This window comes from Hemicordylus capensis, chromosome 4 (genome assembly GCF_027244095.1).
Source record: "Hemicordylus capensis ecotype Gifberg chromosome 4, rHemCap1.1.pri, whole genome shotgun sequence".
Classification (NCBI taxonomy): Eukaryota; Metazoa; Chordata; class Lepidosauria; order Squamata; family Cordylidae; genus Hemicordylus; species Hemicordylus capensis.
In genome coordinates, this window is record NC_069660.1 from 235,780,710 (window position 1) to 235,802,053 (window position 21,344).

The 21,344-nt window shown below is 41.6% G+C and overlaps 1 protein-coding gene across 2 annotated transcripts; it reads left to right on the forward strand.

Moving 5' to 3' along the window:
• The first annotated feature begins 93 nt into the window (after positions 1-93).
• On the forward strand, positions 94-20,678 carry FAM210A (family with sequence similarity 210 member A). 2 transcript variants are annotated; one of them, XM_053244069.1, is made up of 5 exons: positions 94-256; positions 4,331-4,516; positions 9,296-9,791; positions 14,166-14,277; positions 17,972-20,678. In XM_053244069.1, exons 3-5 carry the CDS (start codon positions 9,322-9,324, stop codon positions 18,269-18,271), a joined length of 882 nt encoding a protein of 293 aa, XP_053100044.1. In that variant the 5' UTR covers positions 94-256; positions 4,331-4,516; positions 9,296-9,321; the 3' UTR covers positions 18,272-20,678. The 2 variants fall into 2 exon arrangements, with proteins under 2 accessions (XP_053100044.1, XP_053100045.1); XM_053244070.1 differs by lacking the exon at positions 94-256 and adding an exon at positions 322-831.
• Positions 20,679-21,344: the final 666 nt, after the last annotated feature.

The following is a 21,344-nucleotide window of genomic DNA, read 5'->3' on the forward strand; positions in this document are numbered from 1 at the left end:
CAAGAAGACGCGGCGCTGGGAAAGGGCCGGAAGCGGAAAGAACTACAAGTCCCAGAGGGGAGCGCTTCTTCCCTGTAGGGAGCCTGCGCGCGCTGCCAGCGGCCTGCGAGGAGGGGGAAAGGGGGGCGGGGACTGGGGCTGAAATTGGCACGCTGGCTCTGCGAGGGACGGACGGGGTCAGTCAGTGGAGGAAAGGGGAGAGGTGGGCCTGGAGCCACCCCGCGCCTGCGAGGAATTATGCGGGTCTCACCAAAAGGTAGATGCTCTCTTGCCCAGGTGTGGCGAGGCAAAGTTCTCTTTCCGGTTCTTTTAACCTTTACTCTGCCCTGTTCTAGTGACCTCCGCGGCGTGGGCACGCGGCGTGCCCAGCCCTTCCTTCCCATCCCTACAAAGTCTCTTTGCCACAAAGTCCTTCTGGCGGGAGGCGGAGCGCTTCGCCCAAGACCGCCACACCCACCGGGGGTAGCATTGCAAGGCCACCTCTGTGTCGCTGACGCCTGAAGCCGTTTCAAACAGGCCAGTTAGTTCAGCAAGCCTCATGGATGTCGTAGGAGTAGAAGGCCGGAGGCTGGTCTGAAACTGTAACTTCAGCCCGCCCCCCCCCAAAAAAAACACCAACCTACAGGCTTTTTGGGAGCGCGAAGTAAAGGTGTGAATGCTTGCCTTCAGACGTGACTGTGGCACGTGTTCGCAGGACCTGAAGAGCCTGGGAACCGCTCTAGCTGTCTCAACGCCTCTGTGTCTGTACCGCCTTCCCAGGAACCTGGCCGGGCTTGGGCAAATGTGTTGCTCTCTGCTTCAAGCTTCATACCCAAGTAGCTTCATACCCAAGTATGTCTACTGTACAACCTTGAAAAACGCTTGGCAGTTGGCATATCCTGTAGGTTGCTTTCTTAGGAAAGTAATCATGGTTAAGTATCGTGGAAATCAATGTTGTGACAAATTTGAGTTCCCTAAATTTCAGTGAGACTTAAGAATCCTAACTTTCATAGGAAAGACAAGTGGTTGGTAACAGTACACAGTGCCTTTTTTGGTTTGGTAACCAACCAAAAAGTGATAGAGAGAGCTTAAGTTTAAAAAACAAACAAACCCTTTCAAGTTAAATGTTAAACAAAACAAGAAATGATGTGGATTTGAGAAGAGAGCCTATATATCTTCTAGAGAGCTAACACCACTGAATAATGTGGGGCATATTTCCAAATATATGTGTAAAAAAAGTAGACTTTTAGCAACCTGTGTACCCACTCTAGAAATACAGTTCTCATTGATGTGTATTGTATTCTCCATTCAATCTGTGGTTAATATTTTCCTACATGCTGTTATGGATGTCTCAAAACAAACTTTTTCTTGTTTTGCTCTGGTTAATTTAATTTATCTTCAAAATTCATGAATCAACTGTCCTATTAGTCTAGATTAGAGAGTGAATTACCATATTCCCAAATATGTTTTGTTAGTCTGTGACTCTGTCATCTTATGTCTGTAGACTGACCTTGATGCTGTAAAATTTGAAATGTGAGCAACAAAAGGGCTGCACAGCTGCAGAGGTGGCCTTGTAACTATCAAACAAAAATAATCCTCTTCACCTTTGTAGACCTTTTAATTATTCTTCCCTTTCCAACTTTTAAACACTAGAAAATGTTAAAGGGCATGAAGTAAAAGATAAACTATATACTACTTGGATTTTGCCTTTTTAGATGTACTGGATAGTGTTATGATTGACTTATTAAAGTTTTTATCTGTATTCTGCTACATGCTTGTGGGAGCATTATCACAATATAAAGTACAATCAAACCAGTTGAATAAAATGGAGTTTTAAAATATATAAACTGATTAAAGCTTACGTAATACCTACTTAACTAGGCTATTAAAATGCTCAGGTTTGGACATTTGTAGAACAGCCTCTGAGAACATGGAGCCTGGGAAGACTGTAACAGCTGCTATGAGTGCCTCTGTGTCCTTTCACTCTTTCCAATCACAAGGACTGTCTGTAATAATAATAGCAGTTTTTGTCTGCATTCAGCCTCACTTGGTTTACTTTTATCATGTGCTTCACCATATATGTATGCTGTATAGGCATTCAGATTGCAGGATCTGAGTTGGATGAAAAAGACAGATAATGCTGAGTAGTGGTGTGCACAGAACCCGCACCTGCCAGTTTGAAGGTGATGGTGGAGGGGGGAATATCTTTAAAGATGCTGGCGGGTGTTCCGCCAGCACTGTCTTTTAAAATGGTCCAGCAGGGCAGAGTAGGAACATAGGAAGCTGCCATATACTGAGTCATACCATAGGTCCATCCAGCTCAGTATTGTCTACACAGACTGGCAGCGGCTTCTCCAAGGTTGCAGGCAGGAATCTCTCTCAGCCCTATCTTGGAGATGCGAAGGAGGGAACTTTGAACCTTTTGCTCTTCCCAGAGCAGCTCCATCCCCTAAGGGGAATATCTTCCAGTGGTCTCCCATCAAATCTCCCATTCATATGCAACCAGAGCAAACCCTGCTTAGCTAAGGGGACACGTCATGCTTGTTACCACAAGACCAGCTCTCCTCCTTGCCGTCCTGGTACCTCCTCGGGCCAGAAGTGCCCGGTTTGCACATGTGCACCAGGCACTTCTGGTCTGAGGAGGCACTGAGCCAGCAAGGAGGTACACTGCTACCCCACTGGACCATTTTAAAAGACAGTGCCAGCGGGAGAAATGCAGCGGGAGGGGTAAGAGCACCTTTCCCCATCCTTAAAGATACCACCACCACCGCCTTCTAAACTGCCAGACATTCAAACCAGTGTGGAGGCCCATAAAAGGGCCTCCAAACCGGTTCGTGTACATCCCTAGCACTGTTCCTTAGAAGGAGCACTGATCCATAATGCTGGGTGTTAGTCATGACAGCAAAAATATCTTGTCTAAACAGCTTCATAGACATTCAGCAGTAGAGGGGAAGTATGGAATGTTGCCAAAAAGGTCCTGAACATATGAGGATCTCCATCACTTGGAGGTGAACTACTTAAGAGCAGGTCTGTGCACAAATTGAATCAGAAGCCAGATAGTCACAGATTTGAAGGTGTATTTTCCTTATCAGAATGAAGCACAAATAACCCTAGGCAAATAGCTAAGCTTTTCCCAACTAGCTTTAAAAGTGGTTTTTCTCATGTCATGGAGTATCTCCTTTGTCTAGCAATTGAGACCCATGAGGAAGTTATTTCAAGAACCTATGAAGAAGTTATTTCAAACAGAATCCGCACCAAGAAACAAAGGACATAGTGCAAAGAAACCAACCAGAGCGGCAGAGAAGCTCAGAGGAGGCTGTGGAGGCAAAATGGTGACCCAAATTGATTCAAGCTCAAATCTAGGGTAATTTGATTCAACCTCAAACTTGGTCAGAGCCCCCAAGGATGACTCAATTCAAGGTCAAATCACTCAAATAGACCAGATTCGAGTCAAATCGATTTGCATATCCCTACCAGTTTGTTTCTGGGCTCAACTTGTAGTGCTCATTTTACCCTTGTCCCAAGCCATTTAGTACTTGAAAGGTGATCTCAAGAATTCCTCCTTATATCAGCCTACCTTCGATCTTTCCCCTCTGACATCCTTTGTGTTAACTCTCTGACTGAGGTATAGTGGGTGTCCATGTGAGAGCCTCTTCCACATCCAAGCTGTGGAATAGCCCCTCTGGAGAGCTGTGGTTGCTCTCCTTACGGCTTCCTTTCAGAAGGGCCATGAAAACTTGATTGTTTAAGAAAGTATAAGAAATATTTTAAAGTTGCTGTAATTTTTGTTTTGTTCTCCTGTATTTGTACTGTCTGTATTGTTTTATCTGAATGTAAGCCGCCTTGAATGCCCTTCTGAATAGAGAGGTGGAGTGGGGTATATATTAAATTAATGAGTAAACCTCATTTTGTATATTGAAGCCCCACTCCCCCACAAAGAATAGCACATCTGGGAGGTTTCAACACTGCTTCTGAGTGTTCAGCCTTGTTATGCATTACAGGAGAACTGGCGTGCCAGCAGAATCTCCAGTCTGTCCCTGGCCTCAACACTATGAGCAACATTATGTATTTAACAAGTTAGGTAATAGATTCCTTCAGTAGAGCAAGTTGTCCTAGCAAATTGCCACCCACCTCATCTCCGTCCTGCTGTTTTAATAGTTGATTGCTACTGTGCCATACCAGTTAATCAACTAAAACCAAGTCTGAAAGTACTGGCCTACAATCATTATCTAGCAAGGTCTCTGTAATACAGTCAGGGTCAATAGCATCATTGTGTATGCATGAATAATTTGAGACTGTACTGGTGTTTGCAAATATTAATAGTTTTTAAATGATACTCTAACTTATGTAGGTTGTGCTATGCTTGGAAGCTGAAGGATTATTTTGATGAAGAAGCAATCTGGTCAAATATCTGTGGCTTTCATTGGAGCATGAAAAGTACAATGACTTCACCATGAGCTTACTTCGGCACTGTAATGCTTTAATGGTAAATCTCTTGCCTTGTGACAAGCTTCATTTCCGAGCGTGTTGTAAACAAGTAAGCAATAACTTATTTGCTGTATAACACCTATCTTGGCTTTTTTTGCACGACTGTTAAGTTTTATCAAAGTGTTGCCATGCCATTGACATTAATTTATAGCCATAGCATCAGGTGTTGTCGATGGATCATATAAGGGTTAAAAAACATTGTCTGCATGCCATTTTCTCTATTGAATGAGGGGTTAAAAATCACTAGTTTAGATTAAATGAAGTGTTTTTAAACTTTATGGGGTTTAAAAACATATAGTCAGCAATACACTGGAATAATTAGTCTTTCTGAAACTGCAGGTAGCTTCTCAGTCTTTCCATAGTTATGACATACAAGTGACAGTCTTTTTTAAAAAAAAATTGGGGTCACAGCTTTCCAATTTATTAGGCAGAAGTCTTATTCAAGTCACTGGGTCTGTTCTAGAGTAAGCAAGTTGCAAATTTGTTAATACAAGTGATACAGAATCCTCACATCAGTCAGGATGTCTCTTTTGTGGCTCCTTTTATTGCTCTTCTGTGAACAGTCTGGTAGCATTACAATATTGAGACAGATATATATCTTTGATTAGGAAGAGAGAAGGCACTGGACTGTAATAAGGAGTAGAACAAATTAAACCCATTGGGGTTTGGGGAGATTGACTTGTTCTTAAGAAAAGTGTTGCTTGAAAAGAAAGACATAAGGTTCAGTGTTTGACATTTGACAGCTGATACCAAACAATTATTATCGTGCTATAATATTAAGTGACATAATTATGTGCACATATTCTTCTATGAAAGTTTAAGTGGTACTAGCATTTCATTACCACAGTTCCTAAAAGAATTTAGGAAGCAGGTAACAAATCTTAATATAAAATAAAGTTTCTGCTGTTGCCCCACCACCACACACACACACACACACACCTCTGCCTTTTCTTCCTTTTGTTTAGTCTGCCCTACCCTGTGTTCTACACATAGATAGGCTAGAAGAAGTAGAAGAGGTAACAGTAGCTTTTTCTAGCTCAGGCCTAAAGTGAATGGTTTGCAGAACTGTCATTGTTGCCATTGTCCTTCACCTCCATCCAGTGTTCCCTCTAACAGGAATTCCCAGATTTTGTTGACTAGAACTCCCATAATCCTCAAGCAAAAACCATTGCAGCTAGGGATTCTGGGAGCTGTAGTCAGCAACATCTGGGAATCCCTGTTAGTGGGAACACTGTCTCCATCCCACTCTGATGTAGGATGGAAGTTCCTAGAAACTCTCTTCAAACATAAGTGGGGAGAACATGGGAAGGGTGATGCTTCTCAGTGCTGACAAGTGGCAGGGGGACTTCTGGGCACCCTCAGGGACTCTGTACATGAGGACAGCATCCTTTTAAAACATATATCTTAGCAGGGCTAGATAAACTTTACATTTAGGTATAGCTGGAAGAAAGCAATAGGAAAAAACTTTCCATGTTGAAAGCCATGGAAGTAACCTGTCTTGAAGTATGCTTTGGAAAATATGTTGCATGAAAGTGTGAACGTCTCGTGTGCTTCTGTCTTTTATTGGGATTGCCATGTTGGTTGGGTAGTAGGAGAGGAGGTTAGGTAGTAGGAGTAGCACAGGGCTCTTCTCTCGCTGGGAAAGAGGGAATCTTAACGCACCCTTGCTGGTCAACTAGTTCACCATGCCATTTGTAATGTTCAGAAAATGCAGTAGAGGGCAGACCATAACTTCAGATCAGCCTTCCAAATAGATTGTAAAGAGATTTTAAGCACTAACATGTAAATGTACTTTATACATAGAAAGTATTGCAAATAAGTCCCAGGGCTGCTTTGGATGCCCTTCCTAGGTATGCATGCGTGCACACGCATACAAACCATTACTGGAAATTGGGAGACCCTCTAGAATGTGTGCCATGCAATCAAAGAGCCTTAGTTGGAGGCAATAGTAGAGAGAGTCTCAGGGCATGCATAGTATCACCTAGGTACATTTGCAGCAGGAATCTTTAGATTTCAAAGTAATTAAAAACTCAATAGGTGGTTGCTGCTGCTGCCATCATTCTTTATCATAGTTCAGAGTATATTCTTCTGAGCAAGGGCAATGTGTGCACAGATTTATATGAAGAAGCATGGAGAATGTGGATCCCAGAAATGAATGGTATAACTGTGTTACTTCCATGTAACACAGTATAATGAAGAAAGGAGTACATTAAATGTGAGAGACTGGTGCCCTGCAGGGACTGCTCCCTCACAGTTTCAAGCATAACAGAGAGAGAGAAGGAATTGGCCTTGGACAATGTGTGTGTTAGGCCATGCATGCAGAAAGCTACTTTTCTGTTACCTTTTGGTGAATAAAATTTATTACAGGCTTCCTATTGGAGATCTTGGAGATGCCAGGGAGGGAACTTGGAACCTTCTGCTCTTCCCAAAGCAGCTCCATCCCCTGAAAGGAATATCTTACAGTGCTCATGTATGTAATCTCCCATTCATATGCAAGCAGGGTGGACCATGCTTAGCTAAGGGACAAGTCATGCTTGCATCCACAAGACCAGCTCTCCTCTGGTAGGGGAGGGCTGGGAGTGGAGAGAGGACAATAGAATACTAGGTGATGACTTTCCAGCACAAACCCTTTTAGTACACAAGTCTTGGTAGGCGAGCAGGAGAGGAGAGCTGGTCTTGTGGTAGCAAGCATGACTTGTCCCCATAGCTAAGCAGGGTCTGTCCTGGTTGCATATGAATGGGAGACTTGATGTGTGAGCACTGCAAGATATTCCCCTCAGGGGATGAAGCCGCTCTGGGAAGAGCAGAAGGTTTCAAGTTCCCTCCCTGGCTTCTCCAAGATAGGGCTGAGAGAGATTCCTGCCTGCAACCTTGGAGAAGCCGCTGCCAGTCTGTGAAGACGATACTGAGCTAGATAGACCAATGGTCTGACTCAGTAAATGACAGTTTCCTATGTTTCCTAACCTATCATAGGCAGTTCTGTCTACCATAGGCGGAGAGTAACTGGCCCTATCCACCACCAGCACAGTACCTCCAATGACTGTTGCTGGTGTCTGTTATGTTTCCTTTTAGATTGTGAGCCCTTTGGGGACAGAGATCCATCTTATTTATTTGATGTTTCTCTGTGTAAACCGCTTTGAGCCATTTGGAAGGGCGGTATAGAAATCGAATGAATGAATGAACGATTTAAGGTGCCAAAAATAAATGTTTCAGTTCAGCTGTTAAGTAGTCTTTTAAGTGTTAAATGTTTTGATATTAGAAATCAGGAGGTCGTCTTAAATTAAGAGTCCTGTTCCTTTCAAATAATACAAGTAAAAGTGTATTTAACCTCTACTTTTTAAGGGGTCTGACTTGAATTCAGAGCCATCTTCTATTTGAGTAAATACGGTAGTAAACTCCTTTTTCTTAAAGGGCTTTCAAAGCAGTCTTATTTTTAGTGCATGTACGTTTCATTCTCTTCCATGTCTCAAAACAACATCTTATGACATCACACATCAGGTTCTGGTTAGTTGTACTCACACAGTTGGCTTACAACTGTGTTGCCGTGGGGAAGTGTGGTAGTTTAAGATATTGTCATGAGACAGAGGGAATAAAATATGCATATGGTAAAACAGAACTAAGGTAAAGTGTGTCGTTAAGTTGATTTCGACTACTTGCACCCACAAAGCCTTGTGGTTGTCTTTGGTAGAATACAGGAGAGGTGTACCTTTGCCTCCTCCCACGCAGTATGAGATGATGCCTTTCAGCATCTTCCTATATCACTGCTGCCCAATATAAGTGTTTCCCATAGTATGGGAAACATACCAGCAGGGATTCAAACCGACGACCTTCTGCTTGTTAGTCAAGCATTTCCCTGCTACGCCACCTAAGGTTCTAAAGGGTTCACAATTTATAGAGAAACACAACGTATACCAGGAACAGCCGCTGGAGGTGAAGGATTGCAATGCTGGGGCTGGATAAGGACAGTTGTTCATCCCCCCCCCCCCCCGCTAAATATAAGATAATTGCCACTTTAAATGGAGGGTGCCTCTTTGCTCACTTAGCAGGGGTAACATTATGCTCTCCAACTCCTGTTTCCTATGTGCAGGACAATTGGGATCTTCCTGCTTGTGGGTTGATTCTTTTACCAACTGGCAGCTGCTTCTTATGCCACCTATTACCTTGCAGCCACATTAGCACAACAGCATTATGCTAAGGCAACACTTGTTTGTAGTTCACCAGAGTGTTCAAATAATGAAGGTGCAATTGATCTTGCTTTAAAGTCGAACATAGTAAGAACTCCCATGTTTGGGAATCAAGAATTTTTATACAAATAATATTAATGAACACCATGGATTTTTATTATGAAACAGGAAAATAAAGGTTTGGTGGCATCACTAATTATTGTTGAATATTTATATATGCCACTTTTCAGGTTTTCTCAAAGCAGTTTACCTAGCAAAAGGGGTGAGAAACTTGTGTCTGTGTGTCTGCCAGTATTAAGGCTCACTAGGTACATAAGCTATTCCATCCCATTGCCTTCACCAGATTAACTAAACCCAGTGTCTTGTGTGTTGACATTTCTACAAATCTAAACTCGAATTTGTTAGGGAAGTACAGTTAGTCAAGCCTAAACCCTAGTATTCTGGAGCAGGTATTGAGTAAAGCATGTTGCTTGGAAAGTCCATGTGTTCAGAAGAGAAGTGTTACAAAGAAACACTTGTATGACTGTTGTTCCTCCAGTTTTGGAAACTTTGTGTTTTAATTACTTTGCTATTTTGTTGTTGCAATCTGGAACTGTATCATATTATATCTGTTCTTAGTTTTAATAGTTTACTTCCTTTCTTAGGAACTGTGTGTGACAGTATCTACAACATGCTGTCACCATTAACAAAAATGCGGAGACCGTTTCAGCTGGCATACAGGACCTGTCTTATACCCCATCACAGCTGTAGCTTTCCGTGCTTAAAAGGACAGCCCTCCTTGCTTAACTCTAGACACAAAACATCTTCTTTGGCTCTGAGCTCCACACACCAGTGTCTACATACATCTGCTGCTGTTTGTATTTCCAAGGAAAGGGAATCCTTGGGCAAGGCATCCTCTCCACCAGAAGACACTCGCCTTAAAGAACTCAAAGATACGCTTTCCACACCAACTGGTTCAATAGGGGCCCAGGAAGCCCCTGTGGAACCACATTCTGAGGAACTTGATCCCTTGCAAGACAAATCTATTAGCCTTGTGCAGAGATTCAAGAAAACTTTTAAACAGTATGGCAAAGTTCTGATTCCAGTGCATCTTGTGACTTCCAGCTTATGGTTTGGAGCCTTTTACTATGCAGCTTTAAAGTAAGTGATGAATTGCTTAATCACTGCTTTTATTTCTTGGCTTTAAGCAAATCTTAACGTGAATACATAAGAGGCTATTCTCATGATGGGAGAAAATCAAGCTAAAGGACCCCAGCCCGGTTTTCTCCCATCGTGAGAACCACCGGACTCAACAGGTGAGCCTGGTGGTTCTCTGGTGGCTAGCGAGCGCTCCACTAGCTCTGTTTTCCTGATCGTGAGTCACTGCGGCATGGCTCCGCACCGTGGCGACTTGTGAGGAGATCCCTGCCGGGAGGCTAAAACAAGCTGCCTGGTTTCAGGGGTCTCCCCAGGATGCCCTGCACACTCACGCAGGGCATCCTGAGGCTGGGCAGCCCCCAATCCCTGCAGCCCCTACCATCTTTGTGACGGAGCTGGTAGTCATGTGGGCAGCCGATCCGGCCACCCAGAAACAAGTGTGTGTAGAGCCTCATAGAATAACATATGCAATATGATTCTTGTATGTACAAAACTTCACCCTTTCCTCATGGAGACTTTTTACTAAATCCCCAAGTTGTAAGAGTGTGTGGAGAATGGTAATGCTCTATTCCAAGCAGTAAAGCAGCATTTTAACCCTCAGCCAAACATAGGGTACACTGCTAATCAGGTGTAGGGGTCAAGTGAGCTCCAAAATAAGTCATAGAAACAACTTGAGTGGGTTGCACTGAGCATGACACTAGCTTCAAACAAACAAAATCAACTAATTCCAAAGTATCTCGCTTTGGTAATATTGGAATCAACAGCTGTTGATCTGTTCCAATATTACCAGAGAGAGATACTCTGGAATTTGTTGACACTTTAAAAAACAGAATAACATTTTGAAATTTAGTGTCATCGCAACATAATAGTGTAATGATTATGGGCTTTGGGTACAATGTAACAAAATGCTATACCCTTCAGTTAGTTAACATGGGGAGGCAACAGTTTCAGTGATTCACACAAGGAAACATAACTGCTAAAAATGTTACACAACTCAGGTTTGTAAATATATTTTTATATTGTAATGTTTATGCTCCACCACCACCACAAACCTTTGTTTTAGTATTTTAAGAAAATCGGTATTTCACCCTATATGCTTCCATCAAACAACACATAGGAACACAGCACCCTAAGTTTGTAGAACTTCTTAAAGTGGTACACTAAATGGTTTATATTAAAGGTTGGATTTGAAGGCATTCCTCAGATGAGTATATAATTGATAGTTTTAATATCAGAAGTCTCACCTATTCTAAGTTGCAATTCTGAACACCATTACAAGGTAGTATGGCCCAATAAACACCATAAGACTTATTTCTGAGTGAGCATATAGAGAACTGCACTATTACTTAGAATACCTTAAATCTGTATCCAGGTGCATGATCAAGAGGTCCGTCCCCCCCGCCCTAGCATGGAAGTCAAAGTACTGGCCCTTTTGGTTCAATATGTCATTTGCCAAATGTTTGTTAATGAGTATATAGTATCTAAGAAACTAACCTTTACTCAGCCTAATATACCTGGAGATGAGTGTTTATTTAGATCCAGCTAAAGCAAAATATTAAATCACTGGGGACCTCTATTACTCCGAGAAGGGATAAATTTAGAATGACATTTGGATTCACAGCTTCTAGAAAGGGCACTTAATGCCAGCTGGTTAGAGTAACTAAAACAAACACTTAGTTGTTATACCTTCTGATGTCAAAGGCTTATACTTCCAGCCACAAACTATCATTGTTCCATGTCTTCTATTATGATATGATATGCAACTTGCAATCCAGAAACGATCATTTACTTCTGACAAACATTAAAGCTCTTAGTCTGAACAGGGTTGGCAAATGACCACTAATGCTAACAAATTTCACTTTCCAAAGCACACAAGCGTGGTTCGCTCCTAACAGGTTTTTTTTGTATTGGTTAGAGGAAGGCAGGATTCAATGGCTACTAGTCTTGTGGCTATATGCCAACTCCAGCCTCAGAGGCAAGATGCCTCCAAATACCAATTGCAGGGGAGCAACAGCAAGAGAGAGGGCATGCCTCTGAGAAGCCCACAGGCAAGAGGTGAGGGCATCTGGTGGGCCACTGTGTGAAACAGGATGCTGGCCTTAGGCCTGATCCAGCAGGGCTGTTCTTATGTTTTTATCCCATAACTTCTACCATGGGTAAAGATCTGGATTTTCAAGAAATCTCTATAATTGCATTTTTCAATTAAATTCTATTTAACAGAATTCTGTTAAATTCTGCAGAAGTGGTGTTATTTTAATTACATATTTATAAGAGTAAAATGGGGAATAGATGCCTCTGAGAAGTCAACAGGCAAGAGGTGAGGGCATGCCTCTCTCTTGCTGTTGCTCCCCTGCAACAGTATTTAGAGGCATTTTGCCTCTGAGGCTGGAGGTGGCCTATAGCCACCAGACTGTAGCCATTGGTAGACCTGTCCTCCATGGATTTTTCTAAGCCCTTTCTAAAGCCATCCAAGCTTGTGTCCATCCACCACATCCCATGGCAAGGAATTCCATAGATTGATTAAACACTGTGTTAAAAAGTACTTCCTCTTGTTGGTCTTAAATTTCCCAACCTTCAGTTTTATGGGGTGACCCCTGGTTCTAGTGTTGTGAGACAGGGAGAAAAATTTCTCTCTGTCCACCCTCTCCACTCCATGCATAATTTTATACACTTTGATCATGTCTCCCCTTAGTTGCCTCTTTTCCAAGGTAAAGAGCCCCAGATGCTGCAGCCTAGCCTCATAAAGAAGGTGCTCCCTGCCCTTGATCATGTTGGTGGCCTTCATCTTACAGTTCTACAAGTCCTTCTCAAGATATGGTGACCAGAATTGTACACAGTACTCCAAATGTCACACCATAGATTTGTAGAAAGTCATAATATTAGCATTTTTGTTTTCAATCCCCTTCCTAATGATACCTAGCATGGAATTTGTCTTTTTCACTGCTGCCGTGTACTGAATTGACACTTTCAACAAGCTGCCCACCACAGCCCCAAGATCTTTCTCCTGGTCAGTCCCTGACAGTGCAGACCCCATTGTGTGTATATTTGAAGTTGGGGTGTTTTGCCCCAATATGCATCACTTTACACTCGCTTACACTGAACTGCATTTGCCATTTTGTTACCCACATGGAGAGATCTTTTTGGAGCTTCTCACAATCTGTTGGGGATTTCACTACCCTAAATAGTTTAGTGTCATCTGCAAATTTGGCCACTTTGCAGCTTACCCCAACTTCTAGATCATTTATGAACAAGTTAAGGAGCACTAGTTCCAGTACAGATCCTTGGGGCACCCCACTTCTTTCTTTCCATTGTGAAGGACCCCCACTGTTTCTTACCTCTTCCTATCCCACTGAAAATGAGAGAAGACCCACTTCTCTCCTAAGCCCTTTGCCTGTGTTCCAGAAAAGGACTGGAGGGAAGAGAGGGGATTGGTGGTGAGCAGAAATAGTGGCTGACTAGTGAGCTACTCCTAAACTTGTGTACCCTGAAGAGCACATCACTATTCTAGATTATGGGGGTTATAAGAACTGGGTGAGTGTGCAAAAGTTCCCCACATATGAGACATGCCAGAGGTTGCATGCCTTGTTTCACAAATACAAACATGTTTGCAGTAGTTCAGCACTGGTCTGGAACACTAGTTCCGGACTTGGCACAACTAGCTAGAACATCCTTGCACTAGCATAGTGTTATTCACAATGCCAACTATTTGGGAAAGCTCAAAATAAGGTTTTACATCCATGGTAGTCAATAAGTCCATCCTACTGTAGCAGAACAACCCAAACCGAATTTTCCTTAAGGCATAGCGTTTGACCTTTTACAAGCAGATACACCAATGATCCATCTCAGTTAGTAGTGTCTGATCAGCAGCTGTTCTCCACATTCTGAGGCAGAGGTCCTGCTGCCAGAGATTATTTTAAATGGAGATGCCAGGGGTTTAATCCGGGACCTTCTGAGTGCAAAGCACATGCTCTGCCACTGAGCTATGGCCCCTCCTTGCAAATAGAGCCCTTCCTGATCTTTGTTTCTTTTCTCATTTTAGCTCTGAGTTCTTTTAACAGGAAAAAATCTCAAAAGTGATGGCGTTCCAAAGTCCTGCTGTATCAGAACAGTCAAATGTGCATGCTGGTCTTGAATCAGTGTGTTGAAATATTCTCTGAACAACTTGCCCGTTTTTTCCCCTCCTTATTGTCCATTGGTGCTTGAATACGTGTGCGTGTGTGTGTGTGTGTGTGTGTGTGTGTGTGTGTAGGCACAAGAAAAAGCATGGTTGACCAATGCTTTAGTTTAAGGTAAAATATATATGCTTGGCAGTCTTGTCAAAATAAATACTTTTAAGGCCGTCAGTCATCATCATCTTGATTTATCTTTTTTCCACAGAGGAATAAATGTTGTTCCTTTCCTCGAATTCATAGGGCTGCCTGAAAGCATAGTAAATATTCTAAAACATTCGCAGAGTGGAAATGCATTAACTGCATATGCAATGTATAAGGTAAGTAATGAATATATAGTTGACTTTCTCCTAAGAAAATCAGAGGATGCTAAAGCACTAGTTGTTCACACAGAATATCCCACAGCTGTTCAATATGCATAGGAATGAAATAGGAGTAAGAGAGTCTGTGTCTTTACTGTGTTCCTTCCAGTTGCACAATCTGGGTTGACTTGCAAATTGCCCTCAGCTCAGTTGTCTCTGAGTAATATGGCCTTGGGACAGCCAGGCATTTCCCCACTCTGATTGTGCTTTGCCATTTCATCTCTCTTTGCTAGAAAGATGGCTATATGGCTGTATTTCCTTGTCAACTGTGTCTATACCACTCCTAGGGGTGGTATAGGAGCATGGAGCTCCTCTTCTTCCATCTCAGGCTTGGATACCATAACTCTTAAGTCCTGAGAGGGATGAGAGCAGCTACCATTAGTGTCCTACCATGGAAACCCAATGAGCACTAATAGTATCTGTCCTGATGCTGATATTATGAGGCTGGGAGTGACTGTCAACCTATTAGACCTTGACTTAAATTGTTGTATGGCAAAGCACAGTATTTTAGCCTCACCATCCCATCTGTAGAAAGTTTGCTCTGAGGATGAGCAAGATCAAAGTACTAAAAATGCTTGATAAATATTACTACAGGAAGCCCTCCAATACTATGGAGGTTATGTTTGGAGAAAATCCCATGAACGGTGAATTTGCTATATTGGAGTGCTTAACTTAACCCTAAAAATGGGGTTAGATTCCACACTTGGGCAGTGCCAGTGGCTGGGGTGCTTACGGAGTGTCCCAGCCACTCCTGCTGCCTCTTTAAGCCTCCCAGCTGGCAGGTGGGGATGTTTAGAGGCCCCACGAGTGACTGGGACAATTTAGTTATCATGGGGGTGGGAGTGTAGAAAACTATAAGTAGGCAAAACTAACCCCCATAACTAAATTGGAATATAGATAGATGGCCCGTGAGTAAGCAAAATCACAGATATTGATACTGAATCCATGAATATTGAGGGCCACCTATGTTTAGGTAGCTGCTCTCCTACTGTCATATCTACACATTTCAGATAATGTCTACTCAATGTCATTTGTGTATTCTATCACTGGGGAGACCAAATTGATGGAATCTTTCTTCTTTCCCATTGAAAGTCTTATTTTATATGAATATAATAAAAGTCTGCTAAGGCCCAGACTTGTTAAAATTCCACTAATTCTACCCAACCCCAAATCTTACTTTTTAATTTGTTTTTCTTTTATAGAGCTTATAAAAAGATATACCCAGTGCAGGAAGTTAGCCCTTTCAGCACTGAAGAAGCACATTGGAAACTTTTTCTTCATATCATCTTATTTTTAGTCTACAGCTTTGTTTATCAAGTGCTCTAATTGCTTTCCTGTCTGAAATTGCTGTTTTCAGTCTTGCGTGACATGTTGTTATATCTTTTTGCTGATGATGATGTTGTGGTTCTGTGACCTGCCTTTCTAATGTCCTACCACTGGTAGCCTCTTATGAAGATCTCTGGGCTTTGACCTTTCTGCCCAGTGCTGCAATAACTTGCTAAGTGTTTTCAAATAAGACACTATTAAGTAAAGCAAGAGGTTAATCTGAAGTGAGAAACAGAGAACTTCTATAAGTAGATACAAATTGCCAAACCATCAGCCTTCATTGAAGGAGGAATTAGTATATCTTTATTTATTTATTATTATCCATCTTATTTATTAATTACTTATTTATTATCCATCTTATTTATTTATTATTTCTCTGTGTTAACTGCCCTAAGCCATTTTTTAAAAGGCGGTATAGAAATTGAATTAATAATAATATTAATATTAATATATGTCCTCCCACTTATTTTCTGATGATATTTTGTGTAGAACTCAAAACTGGGAACAAAGATTTGGGTGGGAGGAAAGAGCGAATAAGCATACAGGTTACAAGATTAAAAAGGTCTTATTTAGTGCTTGCAACATTTATCTCTCGCTTGAAAATGTTTTTAAAAGTTGCTCTCCAGAAGTCACTCTTGTAGATAAAATTGCATTACCATAGTACAACATAACTGACTTCCAACAGCAGGATTCCACTGTACATCTCTCTTTAAAATGCTGAACAAATCTGCTGCTACTGAAGCTTTAAGGACAGGATAGTAATTTGGACATAACATTGTGAGCTTGGTAATCTTGTGCCAGGTTCTTGATGTAGCCAGCAGCATTTTGAATAAGTCCTTCTATGGAATAATATTACCTTCTATCTTACTAGAGAATTCATAATTTTATTGCACGGGGCTGCTATTTTATTGCATAAGGCCACAATCTTAAATTCATTCGAAGCACAGGACTGTAGCCTTATGTAACAAGTTGTTCTAGTAAGAACTAATCTGCCTACTTCTCGTTCACTATCTATACAACTGGATTAAATTTGGTTCAAATCAAGGTCCACAAGTTAGCTTTCTTGCACCTCAAATGTTCATGTGTCCGCCATCTTGGATCGGGGTGGATGACATTACAAACTACACCATTGAGGTGTCCCTGTGTGTCACTCACTACAACTATACCAAATTTGGTCCTAATCGGTTAGACAGTCCTCAAGTTAGTGCACTTGCGCCTCAAAGGTTCACACATCTGCCATCTTAGATCAGGGTGGATGACGACATCATAAACTATGGCACTGAGGCTTCTTCGTGTGCCCCTACAGCTATACCCGATTTGGTTCATATTGGTTCAAGCATTGCAAAGTTGATGGGGGACACACACAAAAGAAATGCCGGTTGATCTCATAAGCCTTTTGGAAAGTAAACTAATAAAATTGTGTTCTCAAGTGTATTTGTGAGCAAAATGGAATCCTGACAACTTTGAGTCGGCAGAGTTCATGTTGTACTAAATATGTACACTGTAGTTAAAGCTATTTTGTGATATTAAATAGTTTGTGACTTGTAAAGGTAAAGTTATGCTGTCGAGTCAGTGTCAACACCTGATGACTACAGAGCCCTGTGGTTGTCTTTGATAGAATACAGGAGGGGTTTACCATTGCCTTCTCCCACACAGTATGAGATGATGCCTTTCAGCATCTTCCTAGATCGCTACTGCCTGATATAGGTGTTTCTCATAGTCTGGGAAACATACCAGCGGGGATTTGAACCAGCAATCTCTTGCTCCCCAGGCAAGTTACTTCTTCGCTGCGCCATTAGGTGGCTTTTGTGACTTTTATCCAAACCATATTTTCCAGTTCATCACTTCTGGAAAAACAAGCATAAAGGTCCTAAAAGACTTGGCCTGCTTATGCTAAAGCTGGCATCTATTGCTAGCTCAGCAGCATTCTCACTGCTGATGTAGAAGTATTTGCCTCCTTTTGTGTGCCAGTGATGCTCACTCCACAAGGGCAGGTTCCTAATAGTTAGGATTCCCCACCACATGTTTTCTTAGTAATTAAAAGTTTTCTTGAGGCTTAAGAAAGATGCACAATCTTTTCTTGAAGTAGGGAAATGGGGTGTCGGGAAGAGTTTATCTGCTGTGATTAAGGTGATCCTTAGGTCTGGTTACACAAGTAGCTTTTTTGTCCTGTAATAGCTAAGGCAGACTAACAGGCCTGTAAGGAATTTACTTCGTAGGAGGAAGCCTTTTTCTTGAATTCTAAATGTTGCTGAAGTCCTTTTTGAAGATTTTGCTGTCTGAAGTCATATATGTATACCTCTCTTTCTTTTTCCTTATTGGCAAGATTGCCACTCCAGCCAGATACACAGTGACTTTAGGAGGGACATCTATCACAGTGAAGTATCTTCGTAAACATGGCTACATGTCTACACCACCTCCAGTCAAGGAATACCTTCAGGACCGAATGGAAGAAACAAAAGAACGACTGTCGGGGAAAATGGAGGAAACCAGAGACATGATCAGTGGCAAAATGGAAGAAACCAAAGAGAGGTTAACCGGGAAAATGGAAGAAACTAAAGAGAGAATAACAGAAAAGATACAAGAAACCAAAGAGAAGGTTTCATTTATAAAAAAGAAAGAATAGGAAAGTTATTCCAGGTGTAGCAAAACCTAAGCATTTTAATCCTTCAGCAAACCTGGAAAATAGGTTCTTGCTACTTCTGTTTCTGCTTTGCTATTATCTTTTGGCTGACTAGAAAGCACCACAAAATTCGCCTGGTATGTGATCAATAAAAAGTAACAGCCAGGTTCTAGAGAAGTGGTCTGTTTTGTTGATGAGTATCAGTGCTGTCTGCCTCTATATGAAGAAAGAAAAGGTTGTCTAATGTTGCATGAGCTGATCTTTCTGTCCACACCCGCCATCTCCGAAGCCAGGCAATAGAATGTTGAGTCATGTGAACAATGTCTTGATTGTTGAAGATGGTGTCAATATTTGTAAATCATTTAACTGTAATGAGATCAGGTAACTATAAACCATATATTCCATTATTCTGTTCTCTTATCAAAGCCTGCCTTTTAATGGAGTGAAAGTCTGAGCAGAACTGTACTGATCTTAATTGTATATTTATAATGCAAAATAGGTATTGACTTTTCCATAATTAGCCTAAAATGAATGTTGAATTTCATACCAATGATAAAGCTTTTAAAAAGGACAAAACCTGTCTGTTCATGGAATAGATGTTGATATTTTTATAGCTCTGTTTAGGGGAAAGCTAAATGCTTCTACCCTTTAAATGGAAGAGTATTAGAACATCTTCATCAGGCTAAAATTAACAGTACAGTAAAACTTAAATGCTGTGGATTAATCTCAGTCTTCCTGGACAAAACTTAGACTTGTATCTCCATGGTTTTTATTTGTTTTCTGTGTCAATCCCTGCCTGAACCACCGTATGATAACTTAATTTCCTGTTTAAAAAAGAAGAAGCTTGTGGATAAGAAGTGAAAAAGACTGCCACATCTAAGGAAAAAACCCCAACCTTTCCTAGTGTACCACTACTTCTGCTATGACTGAAACAGTACAGTTGCTTCCTTTAAATCATTACAAGTGTTTTGGCATCCAGCAAGTTTAAACTATATGTAGAAAACTGCTGTTTAAATTAATGGGAATCCTGGAGACAAATGCAAGTCTAGTCCCAAAATCTGTCCTACCTAGTTTCAAGGCAAATCATTTGGGAAAACATGTTTCTGTCCCTTTGCCCCCTCTCCCCCCCCCACCACCCCTCTGGTAAAGACACAATGGCAAGTGATTACTTATTATACTGAAGACTTGAGAACTAATTGTGTAATATTGCCATGTAGAGTTGAGCACCATCTTTCAGTCTCCAGTTCATTCAAGGCCTTGGAGTGGGTGGATACTCTGATCTGGTAATACTTCTAGTCCCCTGACACACAAGTTCATTCAGCCTTCACTAAAGAACCTCTGCCCCTTTTGCATGAAAGGTCTTCTGAGCTGACAGTTGTGTTAGGGTTAAAGTGTGACCATATTTCCACTTGCATGCACAGTCTTCCTCCTGGTGAATCTACATGCCAGCTGTGCACCCTACACTATGACATCCAAACCTGTAGGCTTTCTATGGCCCTAGCACAGTGTGTGCTACTCGGTGGCTGCTGTCTCATCCTGCATGATGTTCATCCTCTTGTATGGTCTCCTTTAACAGACTACCCAGTGGTGAGTTTTTCTCTTACTTCATGTGCATATACTTCTTCCATGTACTTCCATGTAAATGTAAGTGCTATTACTAAGGAGGCTTTCACCAGATATCAATAAAGATTTGTGATAAAATGGTAACATGCATCCACCTAGTAAGGACTCTTATAAGGGTGCTTTATTTAAAGGGGGCTAGGTGGGTGAGAGAGAGAAGGTACTTCCAGTTGCCTTTCCTCACTTGACAAAGTGGCCTTGGGTTGGTTTGTCTTTTCTAAAAGGAGCATGGTGGGAAAGCTACACTATTGGGCAGTAACTCCATAGCCTAGTGCAAGGCCTTAAATCTGTTAGCTTTATCTTTACATAAAAATTAACATATGTTGTAGTTGTAGCCCGGGGACAAGTCATCTGTTTATAGCAGCCTAGACACTGATAAAACTGAAACCACTTCCTGCTTGTCCCTGCACTTACAAGCCAGTGCTAAGAATGTATTCTAACTTAATGTCAGTGTATTTAAAATATTTCCCACTCATACCAAACTATTGTCCAACTGATGACACCAAGATTTTACAAATAGGCTGGGGCGGAGAGCAGAGTGTGTTAAATCTGTTACACTTTACATAATCTGCCAGGTGTTGCTATTCACTTTCAGTGGAGCTCTGCACCAGCCATGCCGAATGGCCTTAGCAATGCAGCAGTATTTGGTGGATCACACTATTGTTCAACCACTGTCCAATTTGATTCCTAAAGAAACTTGTCTTTTTTTCCCCTTATATCCACTCCAATGGGATCTTATTGAAATTTAATGTTGCAACAACATTATTTAAATTAAAATACTCAAGCCACATCATTATTGTCTGGGGTCTCTTTTTGTGTCGCTGGCTATGATGGAGGCAGGAAGAATCTGTTGGGTTTAACATGCTTTTATCTTCCTCTTTTATGCTGCTAAAATGAAACAAATGCAGTATATATATATATGGGATTAATATTAAGGAAATCTGAAAGCAGTGTTCCTTAAAAGTAATTCTATGGTGGGGTGGTTTCTATCCAATTTTCATTATAAGTCCATTGAGAGAAAAACCACCCCAGAAATGAATGAACTTTCTGCATGGGGTGGGAGGTTTAGTCATCTGGGATGAGGGAGAGTACCCTGTTTCTCTTTGGAAACTTCAGTTTTGTTTCGCCTGATGATGGTGATAGTGTCTTAAAACCAGTCTGGAGCACTGCATAGTTCTGTGCTCCCAACTTTTAAGGCAGATGAAGCCAGTCCCTCCTACAAACATCCACAGTATCTCTCTGGCCTTTTTTGTCTTTGGGGGGGGCGGGGAAGCTTGGTTCCATTTGGGGAAAACAAGAAGATGTAGAGGTAGGATGTGTGGCACTGAACAGTAGGAACCTCACCTGCCAGTGAAGGTACCAAGATAATGGGTTACATGATAAGCAGAAATGGCAAAAAGTGGTCTATAACTAGTCTGTCACTCCCTAACTGCACAGTACCGTGGTGGGGTCTGGA

What these genes read in the sequence shown, in the direction of transcription:
- FAM210A (XM_053244069.1), top strand. Translation starts at nt 9,322, where the DNA reads ATGCTGTCACCATTAACAAAAATGCGGAGACCGTTTCAGCTGGCATAC. An exon ending in TTTTACTATGCAGCTTTAAA is followed by an intron (nt 9,792 to 14,165) that starts GTAAGTGATGAA and finishes TTTTTTCCACAG; the next exon opens with AGGAATAAATGTTGTTCCTT. An exon ending in CTGCATATGCAATGTATAAG is followed by an intron (nt 14,278 to 17,971) that starts GTAAGTAATGAA and finishes CTTATTGGCAAG; the next exon opens with ATTGCCACTCCAGCCAGATA.